The sequence below is a fragment of the Macaca thibetana genome, chromosome X (assembly GCF_024542745.1).
Source record: "Macaca thibetana thibetana isolate TM-01 chromosome X, ASM2454274v1, whole genome shotgun sequence".
Classification (NCBI taxonomy): domain Eukaryota; kingdom Metazoa; phylum Chordata; class Mammalia; order Primates; family Cercopithecidae; genus Macaca; species Macaca thibetana.
In genome coordinates, this window is record NC_065598.1 from 21,845,111 (window position 1) to 21,873,047 (window position 27,937).

The 27,937-nt window shown below is 39.7% G+C and overlaps 1 protein-coding gene and 1 long non-coding RNA gene across 2 annotated transcripts in view; one reads left to right on the forward strand and one right to left on the reverse strand.

The window, feature by feature from the left end:
* Positions 1–27,937, forward strand: part of PHEX (phosphate regulating endopeptidase X-linked) — a 221,706-nt gene that overhangs the window by 151,718 nt on the left and 42,051 nt on the right. The window contains exon 15 of the mRNA XM_050777361.1: positions 13,861–13,919. Coding sequence (XP_050633318.1) covers positions 13,861–13,919 — 59 coding nt within the window. The remainder of the gene's footprint in view (positions 1–13,860; positions 13,920–27,937) is intronic.
* Positions 12,385–27,937, reverse strand: part of LOC126946735 (uncharacterized) — a 57,180-nt gene continuing 41,627 nt past the window's right edge. Inside the window, exons 3-4 of the long non-coding RNA XR_007722745.1 lie at positions 26,456–26,538; positions 12,385–12,551 (exon numbers count right to left, since the gene is read on the reverse strand). This is a non-coding gene — a long non-coding RNA (uncharacterized LOC126946735). The remainder of the gene's footprint in view (positions 12,552–26,455; positions 26,539–27,937) is intronic.

Here is a 27,937-nt window from a genome sequence, read left to right on the forward strand (position 1 = left end):
GAATAAATACTTTAAAAAAACCCTATGATTAGAAACGACAAAGTAAATGTATAGAAGCAACTAGAAAATATTTGTTGAGGTAATGCCTATCAAAGAACTGATAGCTATATTGTTTTTATCTAATAGCAGTTATGGTTTATTTGCCTTCCTCTCAGCTGCCTATAGGAGTTTTTCCTACAGATAGGAGGGTTTCCTTAGGTACTTTTAGGCCCAGGGCCCACCAGCTATGATTTCTTCCCTTAGCAAAATGTCAGTGATGATGACAATGATGATGGTAGCAGCTAACAATTATTATTTGTTTACATCGTACCAGAAAGTGCTTTACAATTTTTAATTCATTTTATCCTCATAGGAATTTGGCATGGTATAGATACTGTTATCCCCATTTTACAGGAAAATAAAAGGCTTACAACTGAGAAATTCTTCAGCTTAGGTTTGGATCACATTTTGTTCTGTCTGCTGCTGCTTTTGATTCCTGGGACTGGATTCTGTTGTGCTAAGGCCCACTTCTCCAATGCTTTTTTTCTCTCTCTTCTCCAGATTGGATGATGTCTATTGATCTGTTTTCAACTCCAGAATTTCTTTTTTAATTTAATTGTATTATTATTTTTAAACTTAGTTTTTATTTCAATAGGTTTTGGGGGTATTGCGGGATCTGGCCAGCAGCCCACAATGCAACGGGGCTCTCTCTTTCCAGGCGGGATCAGCAGGTCGAGAAATAATAGACACACACAAGATAGTGAAAGCTGGGTCCAGGGGGATCACTGCCTTCTGGTCCCGCGGTGCCAACAATGCACTGGATATGCCAGCATTTATTATTAAGTTTAGTGAGGGCGGGGGTAGGTTGGTGAGGGATTTAGGGTCATTTGATTATGAGGTGAGATGGTCACATGGGGATGAAGTAATTCTTTAACGTAACATCTGTATGCAGAAGTACAGTATACAGAGGTAAGAATTTACAATATAGTGTGTGCATCAGGAATTTCTAACAGAGCCTTAAAACAGAAACACAGTCTTTCCATAACCTATGATTAGCAAGATATTAATCAGCAGGAACAGTTACAGCAAAGGCTGGTTACAAACAATTCATAGAGACAGGATGTGAAGTTAGACAACCGGTTAGACCAGAATTTCTCAGAAGGGAGTATGTCTTAACCCTAAAGAGGCCTAGAAGAGCCGCAGCAAGATGAGGGCATTTATAGCCCTGTCTTATCCATGTGGACAGGCGCCCCCCATGCATCCATTTATAGGCTCTCCACGAGGGTCACATTCCATTCCCAGAGCTATGAACATCTGCTTTTCTGGGATAGGAATCTTGGTGATGTGAAACCTCCCTGACTACATATCCATTCACAGGCTCTCTGCAGGGGGAAGCACATCACGTACTGTTGGCTCATTCTGGCAGTCCAACCTGCCATTGTCTTTACACAATCCTGCATGCAATTTTATATTTACAATAATCAGGAGCATTTCATCTTTTATTCCATAGCAGTAGTTTCAGGGGGTCTCCCTACATGGGGGAACAGGTGGTAGTTGGTTACATGAATAAGTTCTTTAGTGGCGATTTCTGAGATTTCAGTGCACCCATCACTTGAGCAGTCTACATGTACACTATATTAGTGTGTAGTATTTTATTCCTCATCCCCCTCCCACTCCTTTCCCCAGGTCTCCAAAGTCCATTGTATCATTCTTACTCCTCTGTGTCCTCATAGCTTAGCTCCCTCTTAGGAGTGAGAACATATAATGTTTGGTTTTCCATTCCTGAGTTACATAAGATAATGGTCTCCAATTCCATCCAGGTTGCTGTGAATGCCATTATTTCATTCCTTGTTATGGCTGACAACTCCAGAATTTCCATTTGTTTTTTATAGTTTCTATTTTTCTGTTGTAATTCTTTGTTAAGTCATTGTCATCATATTTTTCTATTTATTCTTTGAATAAAATTTATTTTAATTCTTTAAAGTCATCTATAATAGCCACTTTCAAGTCTTTGCTAAATCTAATATCTGGGCTCAAACTAACTGGAGTTAGTTTCTATTGATTGCTTTTTTTTTTTTTTTAAACAGTTTTTCCTTTGCATAACATTTTGTTGTTGTTGCTAATGACAGTTTAGATAGTATGTTGTAGCAACTCTGGATTCTGATTTATTTTTCTGGAGTTTTTAAAAGCAAACAAAAAAAAGTAACTGTCCTAACATACTGCAGAATAGATCTTCTCTGTAGTATGCAGCTGTCGATGTCTCTGCTCAGTTTTTTAACTCTTATTTGTAGGTTTTAGCCTCACTTCCTAATGGTTGTCCCTGTGTCTACGTAGCTCAGTGCTCAGTGATTAGGTCAGAGCTTGTGCTCAAACACCTTGAGTCTACAGGGTTTCTACCCTCTGCCAGTTGCTCTGTGTGTGGGTTGGGAGCACCTTCAAAATTACAGCCAGTTCTCAGTCCACCTTCAATTTCACCTTCCACCAGGCCCTCACTGGTCTTCCCTACACATGTGCCTAGTTTCCCAGTCAGCCAGGGATGTATGGAGTACTTATTCAGCTCTTCTATTACTATGTCAGTTACAGGATCTCTCTTTTAAATTTCTGACTGGGTTTTCCTCATTGGTTTTTTACTAAGTTGGTCATTCAAAAATTAAAAAAAAAAATTGTGGGTACCTAGTAGGTGTACAGATTTATGAGGTACATAAGATATTTCAATACAGGCATAGAGTGTGTAATAACCACATCAGGGCAAATGGGGTATCCATAGCCTCAAGCATTTATCCTTTCTTTATGTTACAAACAGTCCAATTATACACTTATTGTTATTTTTAAATCTATAATAAATTGTTGACTGTAGTCACCCTGTTATGCAATCAAATACTAGATCTTATTCATTCTATCTAACTATATTTTTGTACCCATTAACCATCCCCACTTACCTCGACCCAGTACCCTTCTCAGCCTCATTCTACTCTCTGTCTCCATGAGTTCAATTGTTTTAATTTTTAGTTCCCACAAATAAGTGAGAACATGTGAAGTTTGTCTGGGGCTGGTTTATTTCACTTAATATTCTCTAGTTTCATCCATGTTGTTGTAAATGACAAGATTTCATTCTTTTTTGTGGCTTAATAGTACTCTATTTTATATATGTACCACATTTTCTTTATCCATTTGTCTGTTGATGAACACACAGGTTGCTTCTAAATCTTGGCTATTGTAAACAGTTCTACAATAAACATGGAAGAGCAGATGTCTCTTTGATATACTGATTTTCTTTCTTTTAGGTATATACCCAGTAGTGGGATTGCTGGACTGTAAGGTAGCCCTATTTTTAGTTGTTTGAGGAACCTCCAAACTGTTCTCCATAGTGGTTGTACTAATTTACATTCCCTCTAACAGAGTATTGAGGGTTCTCTTTTCTCAACAGCCTCACCAGAATTTGTTTTTTCCTGTCTTTTGAATAAAAGTCATTTTCACTGGAGTAAGATGATATCTCATTGTAATTTTTGATTTGCATTTATCTGATAATCATTGATGTTGTGCACCTTTTCATATACCTGTTTGCCTTTTGTATGTCTTCATTTGAGAAATGTCTATTCAGATCTTTGTGTCTATGTGTCTGTTTTTATGCCAATATCATGCTATTTTGATTACTATAGCTCTGTAGTATAATTTGAAGTCAAGTAATGTGATTCCTCCAGTTTTGTTGTTTTTGCTTAGGATAACATTGGCTATTCTGGATCTTTTGTGGTTCCATATAAATTTTAGGATTTTTTTTTTCTATTTCTGTGAAGAACGTCATTGATACTTTGATGGGGATTACAGTGAATCTGTAGATTGCTTTTGGTACTATGGGCATTTTCACAGTATTGATTCTTCTAATCCATTAACATGGAATAGCTTTACTTTTCTGTGTCCTCTTCAATTTCTTGCATCAACGTGTTTATAGTTTTCATTGTAGAGACCTTTCACTTCTTTGGCTAAGTTTATTCCTAGGTATTTTATTTCATTTGCAGCTATTGTAAATGAGATTATTTTCTTGACTTCTTTTACAGATTGCTTTCTCTTAGAATATAGAAATGCTACTGATATTTGTATGTTGATTTTGTATCCTGCAACTTTACTCAATTTGTTTATCATTTTAATAGTTTTTTGGTGGAGTCTTTAGATTTTTCCAAATATAAGATCATATTGTCTACAAACAGGGGTAATTTGACTTCTTTCTTTCTTTTCTTTTCTTCTTTTTTTTTTTTTGAGACAGAGTCTTGCTCTGTCACCCAGACTGGAGTGCAGTGGCGCACGGTCTCTGATCACTGCAAGCTCCGCCTCCCAGGTTCACGCCATTCTCCTGCCTCAGCCTCCCCAGTAGCTGGGACTACAGGCGCCTGCCACCACGCCCAGCTAATTTTTTGTATTTTTTTTTTTTTTTTTTTTTTAGTAGAGACGGGGTTTCACCATGTTAGCCAGGATGGTCTCGATCTCCTGACCTCATGATCCACCCACCTCGGCCTCCCAAAGTGTTGGGATTACAGGCGTGAGCCACTGTGCCCGGCCAACTTCTTTCTTTCTAATTTGGATGCCCCTTATTTCCTTCTGTTGTCTGATTACTCTGGCTAGGACTTCTAGTACTATGTTGAATAGCAGTGGTAAAAGTGGGCCTCCTTGTCTTGTCTAGATCTTAGAGGAAAGGCTTTCAGTTTTTCCCCATTCAGTGTGATACTAGCTGTGGCTCTGTCATATATGGCTATTACTGTGTTGAGGTATATTCCTTCCATACCCAGTTTTTTCAGGGTTTTTATCCTGAAACGATGTTGAATTTTATTAAATGCTTCTTTAGCATCAATTTACGTGATCATATGCCCTGTGTTTCTTCCCACTGTGATAGGACAGCACTGAGTTCCAGTGCAAAGTCCCACAATCACTGTGCTCTCCTTCCCCCAAGCACACAGATTTTTCTCTCTGTGCCCATGTTGCTGCTGCCGGGGAATAAGGGAAGGGTGGTGTAGGCAGTTCAGGACTGGCTTTCCTACCCTCTTCAGTGCCTCTTTCCTTGATGTGATGTTAAAACCAGGTATTGTGATTGTTCACCTGGATTTTGGTTCTTACGAAGATGCCGTGTGTGTGTGTATGTGTGTGTGTGTGTGTGTGCGTGCACGTGCGTGCGTGTGTTTGTGTGGCTAGTTGTTCAGTTTGGTGTTCCTGCAGGGAGGACACTTGCTGGAGGTTTCTCTTCAAACTTCTTGCTCTACTTCATCCTCTATGTTGGCCAATTTTATCTGACAAAGCTGTGGCTTTTCACTCCCACCCCCAGTTGAGTCTACCCACTGGGGCAGCAAAGCTGCTGATTTCCCAGCCAGCCTTTTTCTGACAAATCTAAGGTCTCAGTGAGCTAGGAGGGACAGGAGTAGTCTCAGGCAAAAAGGCCATAGTGCCTGCTCTAGTTAATGCCAAGCTCTACCAGTTTTTAAATATTAAATTTTGCTTAATTTATTGCTCCCCCTTGATCAATTCCCAGATTCCTAAAATGGCTGTTTGTTGACAGTGTTGTCCAGTTTTATACTTGGTTTTTGTAGAAATGATTTGTCAACCTTCTCATGCCATTATAACTGCAAGCCTGGCTTCCATGGGTTACAATTTTTTTTCATGGTCCACTTTTTAACCTTGGCTAATATTCTGATTTCTCGATCTTTGACTGGCTCTTTTTATGCTCCCTAGTCTCTTGCCACTCTCCCTTTTAAGTCCCTGTTCTGTCCTGGCTTCTAGAAACTCTGAGCCCCCGTGCTTTCCCTTGGCTTAAGTGATGATTACCACTTCTCCCTCTTATGTTTCCATCCGGCCATCCCTGATCTCTGTCTTTCAAACCTTCCTATAATGTGCACCTGAAGAATTCACTGGCGGTTACTGACTTTAAGAGGTAGGCCTAAAGCTGAATCTCTCCCCTGCCTATCCCTGACTCCAGTCAAAAGCACAAAGGAAAAAAGCAGAAGGCTTTAGAACTGCTTTGAAAAATGATAGATAATGGTTTAAAGCCATTTGCTCCACTGTCTTTGGTTCTTTCCTGTCATCACATTATTTCTCAGTCCACCTATCCTGTTTCATTCCCAATCTAAATTATTCAATAGTTTTAGATTTAGACTTCTTAAATCCAATACTCAAATCTGATGACTTCGGCAAATGATTTCCAGTATCCCTATGACCATCTACATGTAATACGGTAGTCACAGATCTGTATAATCTTGCCCTTTAATATTTGCTTCAGATCAGTTCCAACTCTTTTTTTAAAAAAAATCTGTGGAAAATGGAAGCGTTTCACCAATTTTTTGGTGAATTTTCAGGGGCTCCTGCATATTGGCAATACAGCCAGTCTAATTCTTTGATTTCAAAATGTCATTATTCATTTAGGTGTGTAGAAAGGCCTGGATTAGTAATTGAAAAACTCCTAAATGTGTTATCTTTAACATCATCCTGGGATACTGATGAACTGTCAGATTCTAATGGTCTTAACTATTTCTAATATTTTATTCATGCCTTAGAAATATACTGCTTTGTCACTTAGGCAAACTGAGATTTGTGTGGTTTTCTTTTCTGTCACTGAAAAACAAATAGCTCTTTCACAAGGGTATTAAATTGGTTAACTTTTGGGAAAAGTTCTCCAGAAATGAAAATCAGTGCAATGCTTACAATTCTTGTTTCCTCAGTCTATATGTCTATTTCAGGGAAATAGCATTTAGAAATTTAAGGTCTTCTTTGCATAGTAAAGGGATATGAGTAAATTCCTTTTCTTTTTTTAAAGGAAACATCTGGCTGTTCCTTTTCAGGCATTGTAGAGAATTTTAGCCTCATGATACTCATTGGCTTGAATTGACATCTTTTAGTTCTGAAACTTCATGAGTTAATCGAGTGGGGATGATTCTGGAGTAGCTCTACTACACTAGTTTACTTTGAACAGCACATCACGATTATATTTTCACAAAGCCCTGAAATAACATTTTGCTTCTTTGTGGGTGTAAGAGATAAAGACCCTTTATCTTTCACTCTCATGGAATCCATTTTAGCTGCACTAATGTGCATTAAGAAGTTTCTAAGGCAATGGGAAATGTCAGCAAGAATGAAATTAATTGGGTGGCCATCCCTGAAGGTACATATTTAGGGGTTGGTTCACAGAATTGTCACTTCATCAGCTTGCTTAAAAATAGAGGATTTACTTACTGCTCGGCTTGAGTTGAAAGTAATTTCTTTCCCTCAGGATCACCTTCTTTGACAGAAATTATTTTAAGTCAGTCTCACTATTAACTCACTCTCATTCTACTGTGACCAAACATGTCTGAATTCTCTATCTTTTGAAAAAAATGTAAAGATATATTAAATGTCTTTATAAATTATGTTCCTGCCCAGAACTTTTGTTTGGAAAAGCATTATCTATAGCATGGAATGGGAGTGATATAATCTGCAGGATATTAATAAGAAAGCAATAAATACACTATGGCTTTTCCATTCCATATTCCCTAGACTACCTGTAAGAGTTGATAAGAAAAACGTAAAACTTTAGCCTGATGTATATCTATTTTATATGGTCCAAAGAAATAGGGGTACCAATGTCTTTTTCTTCAGATTCTTGTATTTTGGTATTATATTCCTTTTATGTATCTCATTCTCCAGTATAATTTCGTCTCCATTATTTTGGCATTTGAAATTTCTATGAGACCTCTCCCTACCTTATCCACCAAATCCTTTCTCAAACACAGACTGCAGAAGTACCCTAAAGACATAGTAAGAAGAATTTAAAGTACTTGAATGATATTCTGTGTTTATTCAAGTGGATGTATACATAGCAATAAATTCATTTTAATGGATTTGTGATCTTCTGTTCAGCACATACCATTTGGACAGCAATGTGTTGTCCAATTGGAAGCTACTCTTTGTTCTCAGAAGGCTTTATCCAGTCCTCATACTTTGCCCCTACATCTTAGAGCCAGCAGAGTGTCAAAACCTTCTCACCCCGGACTATCCCTGCCTTCCTGCTCTGCAGTGGCTCCTCCGACTTCCTCCTCTGTTGCATCTCTCTGATTCCAGCCAAACAAGGTTGTCTGCTTTAAGGGCTTGTGCTTGGATTTAGCCTACTTGAATAATCCAGGATAATCTCTCTATTTTACAGTCCTTAAGCTTAATTACACCTGTAAAGTCCTTCTTACTATGTGATGTAACATGTTCATAGGATCCAGGGATTAGGACTTGGCCATAATTTTACCTACTACAGGTAGCCAAGTTAGGTCAATAGAGGTGCTTTCCCGTTTACTGTTTCCTCAGGAAAGTAGGCCAACCAGCAGTCAAAGCCCATAAGCAACTTAAAATCTTGTTGGGAGATAAGCTGTGCAAACTCAGATGCCTTCAGAGGCCAGCCAGTTAACAAATGGTTGACCTACATGGGTGTAAACAACAGGGAGTGGTGGGGACTGTGGAAAACTAGTAACTACACACACCACTTAAATAAATTCCAATTCAATCGTTTGTTAAGCCATTGTGTTCGGCAAGCAAAACAGTTTTCTGGGAAGATTCAGCCCATTGGGTTGGACTTAGTCTGTGGATAGCCAACTTTTCAGCACTCCATTTATCTATTGCTGTGTGACAAACCTCCCCCAAATTTAGAGTATTGAAACAGCAGTAATTATTTTTCTCTCTCATGGTTCTGGGGATCACTAGGCTCAGCTGCATGGTTCTTGCTGGTGGGGTTTTGTTTGTTTGTTTTTGTTTTTTGTTTGTTTGTTTTTCACAGAGTCTCGCTGTGTCACCCAGGCTGGAGTACATTGGCGTGATCTCAGCTCACTGCAACCTCCGTCTCCCAGGTTCAAGTGATTCTCCTGCCTCAGCCTCCTGAGTAGCTGAGATTACAGGTGCCCGCCACCAAGCTCAGCTAATTTTTGTAGTTTTAGTACAGACAGCATTTCACCATGTTGGCCAGGCTGGTTTCAAACTCCTGACTTCAGGTGATCTGCCCATCTCAGCCTCCCAAAGCACTGGGATTACGGGTATGAGCCACTGCACCTGGCCATTTGTGGTCTTTCATGTAGTTCCAGTCAAATAGTGGCTGGGGCTGGCGTCATATGGAAGGCTACCTCTCTCACATGGCTAATGGTTGATGCTGACTGTTGACTAGAACATCTACATATGGCCTCTTCATGTATGTTGGGTTTCCTTACAGCATGTTGATTGATATAGAAACTTCAAAGAGCAGCTTTTCTGAGAAAGAGGGAGGAAGGGAGGGTGTGCTTATATGCATCAGGGGGAGGTTGTATCACCTTTAATTACCTAGCCTTGGAAGTCGCACTGTCATTTCTGCTGCATATTATTCTTTAGAAGTGAGTCACTAAGGCTAACCCATAATCAAGGGGAGAGGAATTTGGATTCCATCTCTTCATGGGAGGAGTGTAAAAAAGTTCACAAACACATATTAAAACTAGCACATGTAGCCTTACATTAGAGAATAGTAAAACTAAATATATAATAAACTTGGATGTAATACGGGAGATATACAAAATGCTTAACAGCTGGTTTGGCATGGGCCCTGAACAAATAGGAGAAATAACAGCATCAACAACTGGTAGGATCTACTGGTGCAGCTGCTTAATATCAGCTCTGGGTATTATCAAGGCTCCAAATGTGCCCTAGAGTCAATAAGAGCCCTGGGAGCTCAGGAATGGTAAGATCGTGTGTCTGAAATAAGATGTTTTCGTTATTCTTGTTGAAGCTTCAGAAGCCCCATTAAGTTCTCGTTTCAGAGATTGGTGGTTTGGTTTGCTTTGTCTACCTTTGTCTACCAGCCGTTAGGAACCTTTTCCCTGCATAGCCCTTACCTGAATGTTTTAAAGTTTGTTATTTTAAAGAGAGGGGAGTTGGGAAGAACAAAAAGAGAAGGGACAAGCTCTAGGAATACACATTATCTTTTGTATATATTATGATTCAGTCCAGTGCTATTTAGAAGCCAAGGCACCCACCTGGATTTTCCCCTTTTGACTTAGAAATGTTGGGTTCTTAGGATAGTGTATTAGTTTCCTATTGCTACTGTAACAAACTCCTAAAACCTTAACAGCTTAAAACAACGCAGATTTATTATCTCACAGTTCTCTAGGTCAGAAGTCTGGGGTAGCTTGGTTGTTTCTTTGCTTTGGATTTCATAAGGCTGAAATTAAGAGTGTCAGCCGGCTGGGCTTTTATGGGGAGGCTCTGGGAAGCATCCCCTTCCAAGGGGATTCAGGTTGTTGGCAGAATCCAGTTCTTTCTGGTTGTAGGGGTAAGGTCTTTACTTCCTTGCTGGCTATTGCCTGGAAGCTACTCTTTGTTCTCAGAAGGCTTTATCCAGTCCTCATACATTGCCCCTACATCTTAGAGCCAGCAGAGTGTCAAATCCTTCTCACCCCGGACTGTCCCTGCCTTCCTGCTCTGCAGTGGCTCCTCCGACTTCCTCCTCTGTTGCATCTCTCTGATTCCAGCCAAACAAGGTTGTCTGCTTTAAGGGCTTGTGATTGGATTTAGCCTACCTGAATAATCCAGGATAATCTTTCTATTTTACGGTCCTTAAGCTTAATTACACCTGTAAAGTCCTTCTTACTATGTGATGTAACATGTTCACAGGATCCAGGGATTAGGACTTGGCCATAACTTTACCTACTACAGGTAGCCAAGTTAGGTCAATAGAGGTGCTTTCCCGTTTACTGTTTCCTCAGGAAAGTAGGCCAACCAGCAAGTTTATGTTAAACACTAGGGCTTCATTGAAATACCCTAAATTTGAAGGAAAAGAATATGCATTTTATGGAAATATGTCTAGGTTTCGGTTTTTAAAAGAGAGGAGGCACTCTTTCTTGATTTCCAGTAATGTCTACAGTATAATATCATGCTTAGGAGAACTGATTTGAAGTCAGACAGACCAGGCCTTGTACAAGTACATAATGCTCCTAAGTCTCATTATCCTCATCTGTGAAATGGGCTAATAATTCCTATGTTGCCGTGGGGAAAAACTGATGAATAGAAGGTGCTTAGGACATAGTAAGTGCTCAGTGAATGTTAGCTAATAATAAGGACAATGAAAACAGAATGACATATTCTTAGACTTCTTTATAGTTGGGGAGAAGGTATGAGTTTATCAACTAGTGTCAACAATTGGATTTCACATTAGTTTCATATTAACCTGACATAAATTAATTTGTTAGTCTGACATAATTATTTTATTAGAGATAAATGAGTAAAACAATTGTTCTAGAAAGAGATTTATACACATATTTTTTTCTTTCTTTCCTTTTTTATTTTTTTAGACTCGAACTTCTGGGCTCAGGCAGTCCTCCTGCCTCAGCCTCCCAAGTAGCTGGAACTATATTTGCATACCACTGCTGGGCTTATGAGTTTATTTTTAGTAATTTAGCTTAAGATGAATTGCTTGGTTTTAATCATAACAAGCAGTCACTGAAACTTACCATCTAAGTCAGGGGTTGGCCACTATGCCTGTGGGCTAAATCTCACCTGCTGCCTGTTTTTGTATGGCCCGTGAGCTAAGAATAATTTTTAGAGATAAATGTTTGCAGTTGGTTTGATGATGGGGAAGCCCTAACTTCATTTGGTTTTTTGTTTTTGTTTTTGTTTTTTAATTAAAATAATTTTTGGTGGTAGGTAGTAGTTGTAAATATTTATGGGGTACATGAGATATTTTGATACAGGCCTGCAATGCATAATCACATCATGGAAAATGGGAGTATCTATCCCCTCAAGCATTTATCCTTTGTGTTACAAACATCCACTTATATTATTTTTGTTATTTTAAAATGTACAGTTATTATTGACTATAGTCACCCTGTTGTGCTATCAAATACTAGATCTTATTCATTCTTTCTAACTATATATTTTTTGTACCCATTACCCATCCCCACTTCTCCCCGATTCCCCTACCGCCCTTCCCAGCCTCTGGTAACCATGCTTCTACTCTCTATCTCCATGATTTCAATTGTTTTGGTTTTTAGATCCCACAAATACGTGAGAACATGCAATGTTTGTCTTTCTGTGCCTGGCTTATTTCACTTAACATAATGATCTCCAGTTCCATCCATGTGTTGCAAATGACAGGCTCTCATTCTTTTTTCTGGCTGAATAGTACTCCATTGTGTATATGTACCATATTTTCTTTATCCATTCACCTGTTGGTGGACACTTAGGTTGCTTCCAAATCTTAGCTATTGCAAACGGTGCTGCAACAAACATGGGAGTGCAGATATCTCATCAGTTATTTTCTTTCTTTGGGTATGTACCCAGCAGTGGGGCTGCTGGATCATATAGTAGCTCCATTTTTAGTTTTTTGAGGAACCTGCAAATTGGATAAGCATAACTTAGAACCCCAATTAAGCAAAATGTTATCTCACCCCAAAACAATTCCATTATTTTCATTGATAGGCCTGTAGTAGAAATAATTGTACTCAGCTGGGCATGGTGGCTCACGCCTATAATTCCAGCACTTTGGGAGGCTGAAGTGGGCGGATCACTTGAGGTCCGGAATTTGAGACCAGCCTGGCCAACATGCCGAAACCCTGTCTCTGAAAGAAAGAAAAAAAAAGAAATAATTGTACTTGATTACTATTATTATTTTTTGAATTTCATCAATAAAATTTGTGGACAATTTGCTCTTAAGTACCTACATAATATCCTTGATTTTGCCTCTTTGCCTGTAAAGCCTAAAATATTTATGATCTCACCCTTTACAGAAAAAAATTTGCTGGCTGCTGATACAAGTAACCTATTGTGCATTTAAGATTTGGGTGTAGACTCCTCTTAGATAGAAGGGATCCTTAAGATGTCCTAATGCAATGCCTTAATTTTATAGCTAAAACTAAAGCCCAGGAAGGTAGGTGACTCTTCCCACACAATTCAGCTAGTTAGTGATAGAGGCAGTACACTTTCCACTGGAGCAGGCAGACCCTCTGGGTAGCGTAGTTGGACTTTATTCATCTTTCTTTAAATGAACCTCTGTGCTGTCACCAATCCAGAACTTTTTAAAGGACAGGCCAGAGGTGATGCAGCATAGAAACACAGTTGTCCATTCAACCCATTGAATAGGGTCTGGCAAATATATACTTGCTGTGTTTCCATTTCAGGGAGCGCCCTTTAGATTCTAGAATTTCTCATTAAAACTTTTTCCATCAGTGACAGACTGGATTAAGAAAATGTGGCACAAATACACCATGGAATACTATGCAGCCATAAAAAAGGATGAGTTTGTGTCCTTTGTAGGGACATGGATGCAGCTGGAAACCATCATTCTCAGCAAACTATTGCAAGAACAGAAAACCAAACACCGCATGTTCTCACTCATAGGTGGGAACTGAACAATGAGATCACTTGGACTGGGGAAGGGGAACATCACACACCAGGGCCTATCATGGCGGGGGGAGGGGGAAGGATTGCATTGGGAGTTATACCTGATGTAAATGATGAATTGATGGGTGCTGATGAGTTGATGGGTGCAGCACACCAACATGGCACAAGTATACATATGTAACAAACCTGCACATTATGCACATGTACCCTAGAACTTAAAGTATAATAAAAAAAAAAAAAACTTTTTCAAAAGCACTGGTATGCTGACTTTTTTATTCTGTTAAGTTAGTAACAATAAATAACTGTGCTTGTTAATATATTCTCATTGAGCCGTGTTCAATTCAGGATGAGATTGTTCATTGAGCAGTACAGTCACCCTAAACTGAGGGAATAATTTCCCCTCATGTCCAACATCCCCATTGTTCCGTGGTTATCTGCTAATAAACCCAGCCATGCTGTGTTTGTCTTTGCTTCCCTCCTGCCTGTATAATGATGATTACTCTCTGGCATTTGTTTCTTTTTCTACAGGTGGTTTACAAATCCAACGACCGTCAATGCCTTCTACAGTGCATCCACCAACCAGATCCGTAAGTACTGGTTCCTTGTCTCCTTGGTAATCTGGTATAAAATGGAAGGAACTTTTCCGTGACTATGATGGAGGGTAAGGCATTCCTTATTTCCTCCAAAAGTGGCAGGGTATGCTGGTGAAGGAAGGTTGTTTTCCTACCCATATGCCAAATTTTCCTCACTCTCTTCACCTTACTAGTTTTTTTTTTTTAAAGCTTTATGTCACCATTGATTGAAAAAAAATCAACTACAGTAAACCAGATTAAACCATAATGAAGTTTGCCATGAAAAGGAGCAAGTTTCCACTTTCCTCTCATAATGGCCTTACTGATTTTGTCCATACCATTTTGTTCGTTCCTAGGATTGGTGGGGAAAACAGCAGGTAACTGAGCAGATTGTAGAACCTGAGAGGACGATCTGTATGTAAGAAAGAAGCTTGGAAATGTTGTTATTAATGCTAGGAAGTTATGTCTTGAGGTTTTCTACTTACATGTATCAGGTATATGTAATTAAAAATACCATGATAAATTTTAAAAATTATTATTTTTATTATTTTTTCAAGACAGAGTCTCCCTCTGTCACCTAGGCTGGAGTTCAGTGGTGTGATCTTGGCTCACTGCAACCTCTGCCTCCCAGGTTCAAGTTATTCTTGTGCCTCAGCCTCCTGAGTAGCTGGGAGTACAGGTGTGCACCACCACGTCCAGCTAAATTTTTTTTATTTGTATTTTTAGTAGAGATGGGGTTTTGCCATGTTTGCTAGGCTAGTCTCAAACTCCTGGCCTCAAGTGATCTGTCCACCTTGGCCTTCCAAAGTGTTGGGATTAGAGGCGTGAGCCACTGCACCTGGCCTTAAAACATTATTAAGATCTGTTTGGCACAAATAAAAAGTCTGACAGCATCCAGCCTTGGCAATAAGGACACACACTCATTGCTGGTGGCAAGATAGATTGGCTCATCCACTTTGCAGGGCAATTTGACAATATCTCAAAAAGCTGCAGATGTCCATGCATACCTGTGACCATGACCTGTGCTCCTGGAATGTGCTCTAGTGCTGTGATTCTTGAAATGTGGTCCTTGGACCTGCAGTAATAGCATCATGGGGGATCTTGTTAGAAATGCAAATTCCCAGGCCCCACCTTAGATCTGTTGATCAAACTTTGGATGTGGAGCTCAGAAATCTGGTGCCATAAAACCTGCAAGTGATTGTAATATATGCTAAAGTTTGGGAACAGCTACCCTAGAGAACTCCTGCACAAGGCATAAAGAAGCCCAAGCGAAAATGCTCATAACAGTATTTATAATACTAGAAAAAGCAAAATAACCTACGTATTCCTCTGCAGGAAGGTGAGTCAAATGTGGCATATTCACACAAAGGAGTACCATAAAGCAGTGAAAAATGAGCAATATATATTAACATGGATGAATTTCACAAGTATTAGGTTGTGCAGAAAAATACAACTTGGGAAAATATATCAAGTATGATATATGATACAAATAAAGTTGAAATTCATGCAGAACAATTCTACACATTGTTTGGCGGTCCATCCATTTGCAGTGTAAGTGTAAAGACATTCATGAGAATGACAAACATGAAATTCTGGTTGGTGGTGGCCTGTCTTGGGGAAGGTGGGCAACTCCTACTGAAATCCTTGCTGGTTTCTCCTCATCTCCTATATCTCTTAATGATGGCATGCCCCAAAGCTCAGTCCTTGCACCTTTTCTGTTCTCTTTTCTCCATCTTTGCTCACTTGCTTGGTGATAACATCTAATCTCATGGTTTTAATCACATTTCTATGGTGTTGAATGCAGGGGATGGAATTTACCACCCTTGTTCATACCACTACTATCTCCCACCTGGATTATGGGAATAGATTCTTCATTGGCTTCCCTGCTTTGTTCTTACCCCCCTTCAGTCTATTCTAAATATAATATTGTAGCAATTTTAAGACTTTTTACAATCATATCATGTCAGTTCTTTGCTCAAAAGCTTTTTATCAACATCCCATCTCACTCAGAGAAAGAACCAAATTATTTATAATGGCCTTAAGGTCTGTTATCTTTCTGCCCGTAACTCCTGCCACTCTCCCTCTTCCTCCCTCCTCCTGTTCCAGCCACACTGGCCTCCTTCGTGTTTGTAGAGCACATCTGACACGCTCTGCTCTGGGGATATTTATACCGGGGGTTCGCTTTCTCTTGGAAAACTTCCCCAAGTGACCTGCCTGGTTTATGCTCCCATTGCCTTCAAATCTTTATTCAAAGGCCAGGCCACCTCCTCAGGGAGGCATCCTGCCTTCCCTCTGGCCAGTCAGCCAGTCTGCCGTGGGTCCTCCATACTGGCCGTTGTTCCTACAGGACTCTGGTCAGAGGGGACAGCCCGAAGGCTGTGGCTGCCCACTACTAGCTGGCACATCTTCTTAGAGCCGCCATCGTGTGGCCACTGTTAGGAATAGCAGTCTCTGCGCGACTTGGGTCTGAGAAAGAAATGAACAGAAAGAAGACAGACAAGCAGATGGCGGGATTTTTTTATTTATACGTTAATTTACATAACCAAGTAAGTTGTTAAATATTTTGAATGTCACTTCTTACTATATAAATATTCATTATCACTAAGCTACCATTGCTTTCTTAAGGTCCTAAATGCCAACTTGAGAACTAAATTGCATGTGTTATATGGGAACTTATGATATTTGAGTTATTAATTATAACTAATACTTATAATTTAATATATTATTAATTATAATCACATTTACAATATTCTCTTGGGAAATAGAAATCGTTTAGATTATTCACTTAAAAACGTTTTATTGCCTAATATTTGGTACATGTGAAAGAACATATGTAGCATTTTGGCACATATAAGTTATAAAGAATATATGAAAACATGACAAAATTAATATGTGCCTATGACGCCCTCACCCAATCAGGAACCATCCCTCCCACTAACCACAGAGGTAACAGTCTTCTCATTTGAGGGTTTATCATTTTTTTTGTTTTTTAAAATAAAACTTTAATTATATAGGTATCCCTAAACAATATGTCGTTTATTTTTACTTGTTTCTTAGTATAGTAAAAATGGTATCTTACTGTATGCAATCTTAAACAACTGTGTTTTTTCAGTCAATATGTTTTTAGGATTTGTCCGTGTAGCATGTGATGGTAGGCTGTTTTCATGTTCACTGCTGTATAATATTTCATGACTGTACCCCCAAATTGTTTATTGTCCAGCCTATGTGTCCCCACACCGAGGTTTTTGCTTATGAACAGTGCTGCTCTGCATATTCTTGTGACTGTCTCTTGAAACAAGTGTCTGAGTGTATACACCCAGGAATGGAATTATTGGCTGATAGGAAGAAGTTATCTACCAGATAACATTAAATGTTTTCCAAAGCTGGTGTTCCAAAATACAGAAGTGTTTCTGTTGTTCCTCATCTTCATCAACTCTTGGCATTGGTAGACTTAATTTTCACCAGTCTAGCGAGTGTAAGAGATCAGCTCTTATGCAAGAAAAGCCAATGTTTCCGCATCCACTTTAAAATGTCACTGAAGGCTTACTACTCCTTAGGGTAGTTAAGTGTGTCTAATAATAGTTCCATCTCCAGGGTTCGCCCCTGCTCAGCCTTTTTCTTGCCTGCGAAGGGCTAATCCTATCAGAGGTTTGCTGAGGAAGAAGCCATTTCAGGGTAAACCAGTGGTTTCATGAAAGCTCATGGGCAGAGGGGTTTTCAACATGAACAATTTGAAACAGTATTTTAATTAAGAGATTCAAGCTGTTTCTGTTTTCCTAATGACCAGTGCTTGCTCTCATTGTAAATTATATTCTCAGGCAAGATGACAAGGAATCCTTTGGGGGAGTTTTATTTTCCCCTCTCTCCTTTCTGATTTTCCGGACTACAAATTAAGACAGGTGGAGTTTCTTCTTACACATTTCCCCACTGGGTTTCCTGGGACTTCCCCCACCCTACAACTGCCTTCTTTTTGCTTCACTGAAGAAGTGAAAAATTGAGGTGATTCTCTAAAATGAACATCTTTATTGATTAGGGGCTGATTCTGACAGCATGTGGCCATCTGTTTAATTGGGTTTTACATCTAACATGTAACTATACTTAGTAACGTGATTTATGACAATTTCATTCAGTTCCCATTATCACTTTCTGATTTATGCCACTTAAATCTGCTTCTGCATGCAATACAGACTTGAGTAGAAAATAGAAAAACCTGTAGTTTTTTGTTTTTTTGTTTTGTTTTTTTTTTTTCAAATCCATGCCTTTGTGTGGAACCCTATGATTTGTGGCCATCTTTCAATGTTAGATTTTTACAGGGTGGTTACAACTTCTTATTTTTCTTCCCTTGTCAAGCTGGGTAGCAACATCTCTAGACATGGAGCATAGTGTGAAATTATAATGATTTAAATCTGCTGTACGAGGAGTTATACTCAGTAGCTGTCATCAAATTTAATTATATTTGAATAAGGTGGTTAAAGAGGAAAACAAAGATCTGAGATGGTTGGTGCTTAACCCTAACTTTGTGATAACTGTGACACTGATCTCGCTGCTTTTCAGAGGGGCAAGGTAAGAACATCAATCGGAGATCTAGTTTGTATGGCCTTAGTCAAGGTTTTTATCCTTCCAGACCCCTATTGTCCTGTCTGCCACATGTTGAGGCTATCTAGCCCATAGGGTTTAGGGGAGGATTTAATGAGATGAATTTGTAAAGTGCCAGCACATTGCCAAGCTCAGGGCTTGTATATCTAAACCTGGCATGCCAGGAATCCCTGCGATAACCATTGTGTCACAGGACAAACAGCAAAATATAAAGATTGGCAGGGGGGATTATTTCAAACTTTTGCCCTCAAGAGATCTTAGGCCGGGCATGGTGGCTCACGCCTGTAATCTCAACACTTTGGGAGGCTGACACAGGTGGATCACCTGAGGTTGGGGGTTTGAGACCAGCCTGGCCAACATGATGAAACCTCATCTCTATTAAAATATAAAAATTAGCCAGGCTCAGGAGGCTGAGGCAGGAGAATCACTTGAACCTAAAAGGCAGAGGTTTCAGTGAGCCAAGATTGCGCCACTGCACTCCACCCTGGGCGACAGAGTAAGACTCTATCTCAAAAAAAAAAGATATATATTCAAACAACATTTTTGAATATTAATAAGGCACAACCAATTTGGAAAAGTGTTTGACAGTTTGTTGATATCTCCTATTACCCAGAAATTCCACTCCCAATAAAATAAGCAGATCTGTATGCCTACCAAAAAACATGTACAGGAGTGATCAGAGCAGCTTTATTCATAACAGCAAAAACCTGGAAAAAACCTAGTGTCCATCAACAGAAGAGGTAAATAAGTTGTGGTATATTCTTATAATTGAATCTTATATAGCCATGAAAAAAATGAACTGTTCCATATTATAATATGTATGCATGCCACTGACTAAATGCTGAGTAAAAGAAGCCAGGTATAAGACTAAATACTGTTCTGTTCCATGTGTATAAAGTTCAGGCACAGGCAAATAAATCTATATGATAGAAGTAAAATAATGACTACCTTTGTTGGGGGTATTGACTGAGAGGAGGTGTGTGACACATTCTTTATCTTGATCTCAGAGGTGGTTACACAGGTGATACAAGAGTAAAAACTCACTGTGTTCTATCATTAAGATTTATGTCTGGCTGGGTATGGTGGCTCACGCTTGTAATCCCAGCACTTTGGGAGGCCAAGGTGGGGGGATTGCTTTAACCCAGGAGTTCGAGACTAGCCTGGGCAATATAGCAAGACCCTGTGTCTACAAAAAAACAACAAAATATTAGCCGGGTATGGTGGCATGCGCTTGTAGTCCCAGCTACTCTGGAGGCTAAGGTGGGAGGATTGCTTGAGCCTAGGGGTTTGAGACTGCAGCGAGCTATGATTATGGCACTGTACTCCAGCCTGGGTGACAGAGCAAGATCCTGTCTTTAACAACAACAAGACTTTATGCTTTTACTGTATGTTAAGAGACACCGCAAAATAAATGGGAAGACTGCTCCTTTTCTCCATAAAAATGTTTGGAACAGCATATGGTATGCATGGACATCTTGAGCTAATAATAGGTTGCCTCAGGCTAAGTCTCTAGAGGTATAGACCAGGGACTGGCAAACTTTTTCTGTAAATTGCCAGATAGTAATATTTTTGGCTTTGCAAGCCATACTGTCTTTGTTGTAATTTCTCAACTCTGCCATGGCAGCCATGGACAATTCATAAACCAATGAGCCTGGCTGTGTTCCAGTAAAACTTTATTTACAAAACAGGTGGCAAGGCTGCAGTTTGCCAGCCTGTAGAGTAGCATGCTTTGAGAGAATGGGCTCCAGTGTGCCATTGAGGAATGTTCTGACTCAGCTTCCATGGTTCTTTGGATCTATTCAGGTAGTGGTAGTGGTGGGAAGAGTGAACAGCTCATATTTGGTTTTCATTTCTACTAACATAGATTGATCTTTAGAAGAAAATTCATGTTAAGTATTCAATATCAATGAATATTTGAAAAGCACCTCATTTAAGTATTTAGTTTGTATTTTCATACATCTCAAATCAAGTTAAAGAAGTATTTTAAACAGATAAGATCTTGGCTTGAAAACAAGCATGGCCTAAGGGCTAAAACCAATGATTTTATTATCTTTGCTGTTATACACAAGGGATTTTTTTCCCTCAGTTTAATCACAGATATTCTGCTAAAGAAGATAAGCCTTTGTCCAGAGGCTGGGCTTATGCTGGCATCGAATTATGGAACTAATCTGGAAATCAAACATAGATTTGTTTTGCTGTTAAGGATATAACTGTGTTTCAAACTGGGAGAATTTCTCATACTTCATTGGCTCTACCTGAAACCATAAAGTAAAAGCTAAGTTAGCAAATACTCACCTGTGGCTTCTCTTGGAATGTAATGAAATTAAATCTTTGAATCCACTTGATGTTGCATTTGGGGACATGGGAAAATAAGGCTCATATATAGAATTTGAGAGTAATCTTCCATTGTTTTTAGAGCTAGAAAGAAACTTAGTGGTCACCTCATCCAAATTTCTCATTACCTAAAAGAGATCCTGACACTCAGAGCATTCTTAGTAATTTTTTTCCACTTTTTCACTTGATAAGGCCCCAGTGATTTTCACTTCCTGGTATTCATGCCCCTGTCCAGTCAGTCCCCTGCCACACTGAGTAAGGCTTACCACGGTAACTAATAGGATGCTATGGGAAATTCTGGACTACGACTTCTGAGGCTGGGTCATGTTTTTTGGATTGTTCACTCTGGAGGAAGTCAACCACCACATTGTGAGGGCATTCAGGGAGCTCACAGAGAGGTCCACATGTGAAGGAACTGGGGCCCCCTGCCCATTAGGAGCACCATGTGAGTGCATCATCTTGGAAGTAGATCCCCAGGACAGCCAAGCCTTCAGATGACTGTGGCCCAGGCTGACATCTTAGCTGCAACCTCCGAGACACTGATACAGAACCACCCAAATAAGCTGTTTCCAAATTCCTGACCCAGAGAGATGGGGAGATAGCAACAATGTCATGATTTGTTACACAGCAAGAGGTAACTAATAAAGCTATTAGAGCATGCCCAGGTGCTAACTGAGTTTGGTAGGAGGATATATAACATTGTGTGGTGTAGTGGTTAAGAGTGTGAGCTCTGAAGTATGACAGTTTGATTTTGAATCTTGGCTTGGCCACTAATAACTTGCAACCTTGGGCAAGTTACTTAACATCTTTAAGCTTCAGTTTAATTATCAGTAAAATGGCGATAATAGTAGTAACCATCCTATAGGGTTGTTGTGAAGATTAAATGATACTATATATATAATATCTAATGTTATCTAGTATGACATTTTATAATCTAATATTAGATATACAATATATAATAATATATAATAATAAATGTTAATTATATCTAATTAATATACATTTATATATTATAAATTATACATATATATATATAATATAATATATAATATATATCAATATGTAATATATAAGTATATATTAAATTATATATAACTTTTATATGTTAATATTATATATAATATCATTTAATCTTAACCCTATAGGATGGTTACTACTATTTTATATATGTGTATATATATGAATATAATGCTTGGCATAGAGTATGGTTCATAGTAGGCACTCAATAAACATTAGCTATTAGTCCTTGCTTTTGAGGAGCTGGGAGAGAGACACTTGTTACCAGGTCATTTAGAGGACATCATGGTGAGTGTGCAACAGAAGGGTGTGCAATGCATTCTGGGAGCCACAGTGGAGGGGCAGTTAAGCCTTGGGGAGTCAAGATTGGATTTCCAATAAAACTGATGTTTGAGTGGACTTTGGAAAGAAAAAGAAATTTCTCTGGGCAGAGAAGTGAGATTAGGGCATTCAGGAAGAAGCACTGTTGTTTGATGCAAAGGCAGCAGACATGGCTAAACATAGCATAGAACAGGCTGTGAGATGGCCACAAATGCTGGGGCACAGCTTACACTGGTGGAAGAGACAGCAAAGGGAATAATGGGAGATGATATGCGGAAGGAAGGCTTTGTGGGTCGTGTCAAAGAATGGGCCAGAGAGAGCTAGTATAGTTTTTGTCGGGGGAGGGGGGCACAAATAACTTAAGTTTTACTTCTGTATTAGTCTGTTTTCACACTGCTAATAAAGACATACCCAAGACTGGGTAATTTATAAAGGAAAGAGGTTTAATGGACTCACAGTTCCACATAGCTGGGAGGCCTCACAATTATGGTGGAAGGAGAAGGAGCAGCAAAGGCATGTCTTACATGGTGGCAGGCGAGAGAGTGTATGCAGGGGAACTCCCATTTATAAAACCATCAGATCTCATGAGACTTATTCACTATCATGAGAACAGCATGGGAACAACCTGCCCCCATGATTTAATTACCTCCCACTGGGTCCCTCCCACAACATGTGGGAATTATGGGAGCTACAATTCAAGATGAGATTTGGGTGGGAACACAGCCAAACCATATCAACTTCCTTAATCCTAATATTAGAGATCATGGCCTGGAGAGGGACAGATTGCAGCCACTAAGACCAGTTAGGAGTTTTGCAAATGACTCAAGAGAAGGACGGGGAGGGCCTAAACTTAGGCAATGACAGGGGTGAGGAGGAGTAGGAAGTGGATAAATCAAATTCTAGGAGATGATTCTCAAATAACTGCATAATGATAATGCAGATAGCACAGTGATCCTCCCTTATCCATGGTTTTGCTTTTCATTGTTTCAGTTACCTAGGGGCAACCAAGTTCTGAAAATATTCAGTAGAAAATGCCAGAAGTAAACAGTTTGTAAGTTTTAAACTGTGTGCCATTCTGAGTAGCATGATGAAATCTCTTGCTGTCCAGCTCTGTGCCGTCTGGGACGTGAATCATCTCTTTGTCCAGTGTATCCATGCTGTATATGCTACTTGCCTGTTAGTCATTTAGTAGCTGTCTCAGTTATCAGATCAACTGTCACAGTGCTTGTGCCCAAGTAACCCTTATGTTACTTAATAATGACCCCAAAGCATAAGAGTAGTGATGCTGGCAATTCAGGTATGCCAAAGAGAAGCTTCCTTTCAGTGCGAAGGTGAAAGTTCTCCACTTAAGGAAATTTTAAAAGAAATCATATATTGAGGTTGCTAAGATCTACAGTAAGAACAAATCTTCGATACATGAAGTTGCGGAGGAAAAATAAATTTGTGCATTGTGTACGTGTGTGTATTGGTTTGGTACTATCTGAGGTTTCAGGTGTCCACCAGGGGTCTTGGAACATATCCCCCAAGGACAAGGCAGGGGACTACTGTAATTTTCTAACCTTTCCACTTGGGCTTTACAAGACTTCCATCAAATAGAGATTATAACTGTTCTATGCAGCTACACTTTGCTGAGAAACCATTAATATGCCAAGCATTTTGCCAGGTACTTTAATGTATGTTATCTCTAATCTTCACAGTAGTTCTATAAACTTGGCATTATGGGCTCATTTTACAGAAGAAGAAACTGAAGCTCAGAGAGGTGATGTAACTTGCAAAAGACTGCACAACTAGCACATTGCAGAACTGGGAGTATAACCCAGCTTATCTGATTGCATCCTGTTTATCGTCACACTACACTGTTCAAAACTGGATAGGAAATGTGAGAATTACAGTCATGCGATAGGCTGGGTGCAGTGGCTCACACCTGTAATCCCAGCACTTTGGGAGGCTGAGGTGGGTGGATCACTTGAGGCCAGGAGTTCAAGACCAGCCTGGCCAATGTGGTGAAACCCTGTCTCTACTAAAAATACGAACGTTAGCTGAGCATGGTGGCCAGTGCCTGTAATCCCAGCTACTCGGGAGGCTGAGGCATGAGAATCACTTGAACCTAAGGGCGGAGGTTGCAGTGAGCTGAGATCGTGCCACCGTACTCCAATCTGGGTGACAGAATGAGACTCTGTCTCAAAAAAAAATAAAATAAATAAAATAAAAAATAGCTATGAGATGATATACATGAACACACTCTGAAAAGGTTAAGGGTAAGATATAAATGTGTTAGAATAATCATTATTATATCATCCCCTCACCCATGCTGCTCTTTCACTAGTTGGGGGATTGTTTCTCTTCTGGTATGGAAACAAGATATTATAGAATGTAGGGCAGCCAGGAGGTGAGAGTGAGAAGTTCAGATGGTCCCCAAGTCCTACTGATTTCATGTCCAAAAGGGCAGTGGCATCGAGCAGTTCATTATTGCCTCTTCTAAGAGGGCTGTTCTCTGCAAGCTTTTTGGCTAAGCCTGTGATCTCCTTGGGTCTTTAGCTTATGGGAAGAGTGGAGGAGGGGTTATTCCATAAGCTAGCTTAAAAGGAGTATTTAGATATACTCCCCTAAAAGGCTTTACTTTCCAAAATTTACACTGAGATTTTACAAGTTTTGTTAAGTGAAGTCATGAACAAACTTCGAGTAGTTTGCGAAATTGGCAGATGATACACTTAGCAAGGTTGTGGAACACCCGCTACAACTTGTTTTTGTTTTTGTGACGGAGTCTCACTCTGTCACCCAGGCTGGAGTGCAATGGCGCGATCTTGGCTCACTGCAACCTCTGCCTCCTGGGTTCAAGCGATTCCCCTGCCTCAGCCTCCTGAGTAGCTGGGACTACAGGCGCTCACCACCATGTCTGGCTATTTTTTAAAAATATATATTTTTAGTAGAGACATTTTAGTAGAGACAACCTTGCCATGTTGGCCAGGTTGGTCTCAAACTCTTGACCTCAAGTGATCCACCTGCCTCGGCCTCCCAAAGTTCTGGGATTGCAGGCATGAGCCACTATGCCCAGCCCTGCTACACCTATTTTAAGGCATTCTTGTCCTGGTCTAGTTGAGGAATTTGGAGGTCCTGATACAGCCCCCCAGTTTCTGAAGCCTAACCAAGGAGGCTTCTGAGAATGGTGTTCTGGGTAGTATCACGGGAAGACAAAGGTAGCCTCATCTGGAAAGCTCTGCAGTCCCATGGGATTCCTGTTACCATGGTAAGTCCCAGAACCAATGCCTGTAAGGATGCAATTTGCCACTTGTAGGGTATTTCTAAATGCCGTTTTCAGACACACTGCACTGGGCAGGTTGGCTGCAGGGCTGGTAGTAGGAAAGCATGAAATGATTATCAGAGTCACCCTGATTAAAGACAGGGTGTGAGTGGGGCACTCACTGGCAACTGCCTGGATGTAAGTAAGCCAGGGTGAGGTGAGCATAGGAACCTAAAAACCAGCCATGGGAACAGGAGACAGGATGTCAGGGAGAAATCTCATTGATTGACCTTGATGGTCACAATCTCATTTGTCTTCTCTTTAAAAAATAAATTGTCTTTTACCCTTATTACAAAAGTAGTTCATAATTATTGTAGAAAATCTAGAAAAATTTTAGCTGAACTAAAAAAATTTAAAAAGTTAATATCATTTAAAGATAGTCATGGTTAATACTTTTGTTGAATACCACTGAAATGTACATTTATCTACAAATGTTTTACGGTTTAACTACGGACTCATCCAATAGTACTACTTTTTCCCCACTGAACATTGTAACATGAATATTTTTTTCCATTTATTACATATTCTTCTAAGTCATTGAGTGTAGTGTTCAACTGAGAAAACACCTTATTTAATTACTTCCTAATGGACATTTCGGCTGTTTCCCTATTGTTAACCCTCTGTATTGATAAGTTTTGTGACTTTTTGTATAAAACTGAGACCATTTCTTTAGAGTAAATTCCTAGAAGTGGAGGATTTCCTGTGTCAAATGGTGTGTCCCATTTGAGGGTTTTGAAATGCGTCTTACCCAACTTCTCTCAAGAAAGCGGTACAAATTTGTATTACCACTAACAACAGATGAGATGGTTTAACCTTTAATGAGTTGCATCTTAAAGATACTGTTGGAGGAAATGAATAGAGAGACTTAGTTTTTTGTCTAATTGATATGGGGAAAATGTTAGTCACATTTCATTCTTGAGACTATTATTGCATAACCAGATACCGTTCAGTGAACCCACATAAGCATTTGCCGAGTACCTACCATGCTCCCAGGACTGGGCTGAATATCCCTGCTGCTAGTGTCAGTTTCAAATACTTAGTACAGCAATCAATAAATGAGAAGACCTGTTGGAATATAAGTAGAATATGAGACACTGAGCTTCATAGTGGAAGGAAATTAGTGTTTTCTTTGCCAGATGTTGAACTATAGCAGTGGTTTTCAAAGTGCGGTCCCTGGATCATCAGCATCCCTTGTGATAGATGGGCATTATCTGGCCCTACCTACTGAATCGGAGACTCTGGGATTTGGGCCCAGCAATTTATGTTTTAACAAGATCTTAACTACCAAACTTCTGCAAGATGCCAAAGATTGAGAACCACTGAGCTATAAAAATGCAGCAAAGGCAGAAGAGGTCAGACTTGTTGGGTAAAGGTGTGGTGACTAACTTCTGGTTTGCCTGGGACCATCCCAGTTTTAGCACAGAAAGTCTTGCATCCCAGGAGCCCCTTCTGTCCCAGCTAGATAGGGATGGTTGGTCACCCTGGTAAAGGGTGGCAGGGGTGAAGGAAGGCTCTCTTCATTGCAGCCTAAAGGTAATTATGGCAGAAAAAGAATAGAAGGGCCAGCAGAGAAGGTTTCAAGATGGAGGGCGGATTTCAGAAGCTGCTTTCTGCTTGTCAGCTCTATGCTGATAGATGTGGTGGCAGGAGGTTACCTGCAGGAAGCCAGCAGATGGCTAAGGCATCTTGCTGAATCCCTTGACAGGAGTCACAGCTGTTAGAACTTGATACTTTCTGGAAAGGGGAAGGTTGGCATTCACCAAACTACTGCAAGATGCCAACTTGAAAAAAAATCCATGATTAATCTTAGCAGTGATGACAATGAAATCATTTTACAGCAAAAACCATAACCAAAAGTGCTTTGTAATTGCAGCAATTTCCATGTCCTGACTGATGGCATCAGATTCTAGAATGGTGTCCAGCTTATCTGATTACAAGAACTAATCCTGAATAAGATGTAACATTCATTCTTAGAGTAAGCATTCATCCTGGATTTTCTAAAGCAGGTGCAATTTAAACTCTTCTTGTTCTTTAAGGGGAGTCATAATGTATAAGGCATGTAAAGTTTCAGTTTTGAAAGTACAGTGTGCAAAACTGTAATAAAAGTAATCATATGTTACATTGTTACATGCATGGTGTTGATGACAGGAGGGCCGATTTATAGATCACTTAAACATACAAAATTCCTTATTTTTCCTAAATCAACAGTTCTGAACCTGTTTGCATAGTCCAATTACCTGGGGAGCTTTTAAAAAATGCTTATGTTCAGGGTTCCATCCCAGAGATTGTGACTTAATAGGTTTGAGGCAGGGGCTTGGACATAGATATTAAAACAAACAAACAAAATTCCCCAGGTGATGTGCATTTGGGGTTGAGAATACTGTACTTACCCTGATATAAACCAATGGGTCCCAACTTTAGCATGTACCAGAATGGCCTGAAGTGCTATTCAGTAGGTCTGGGG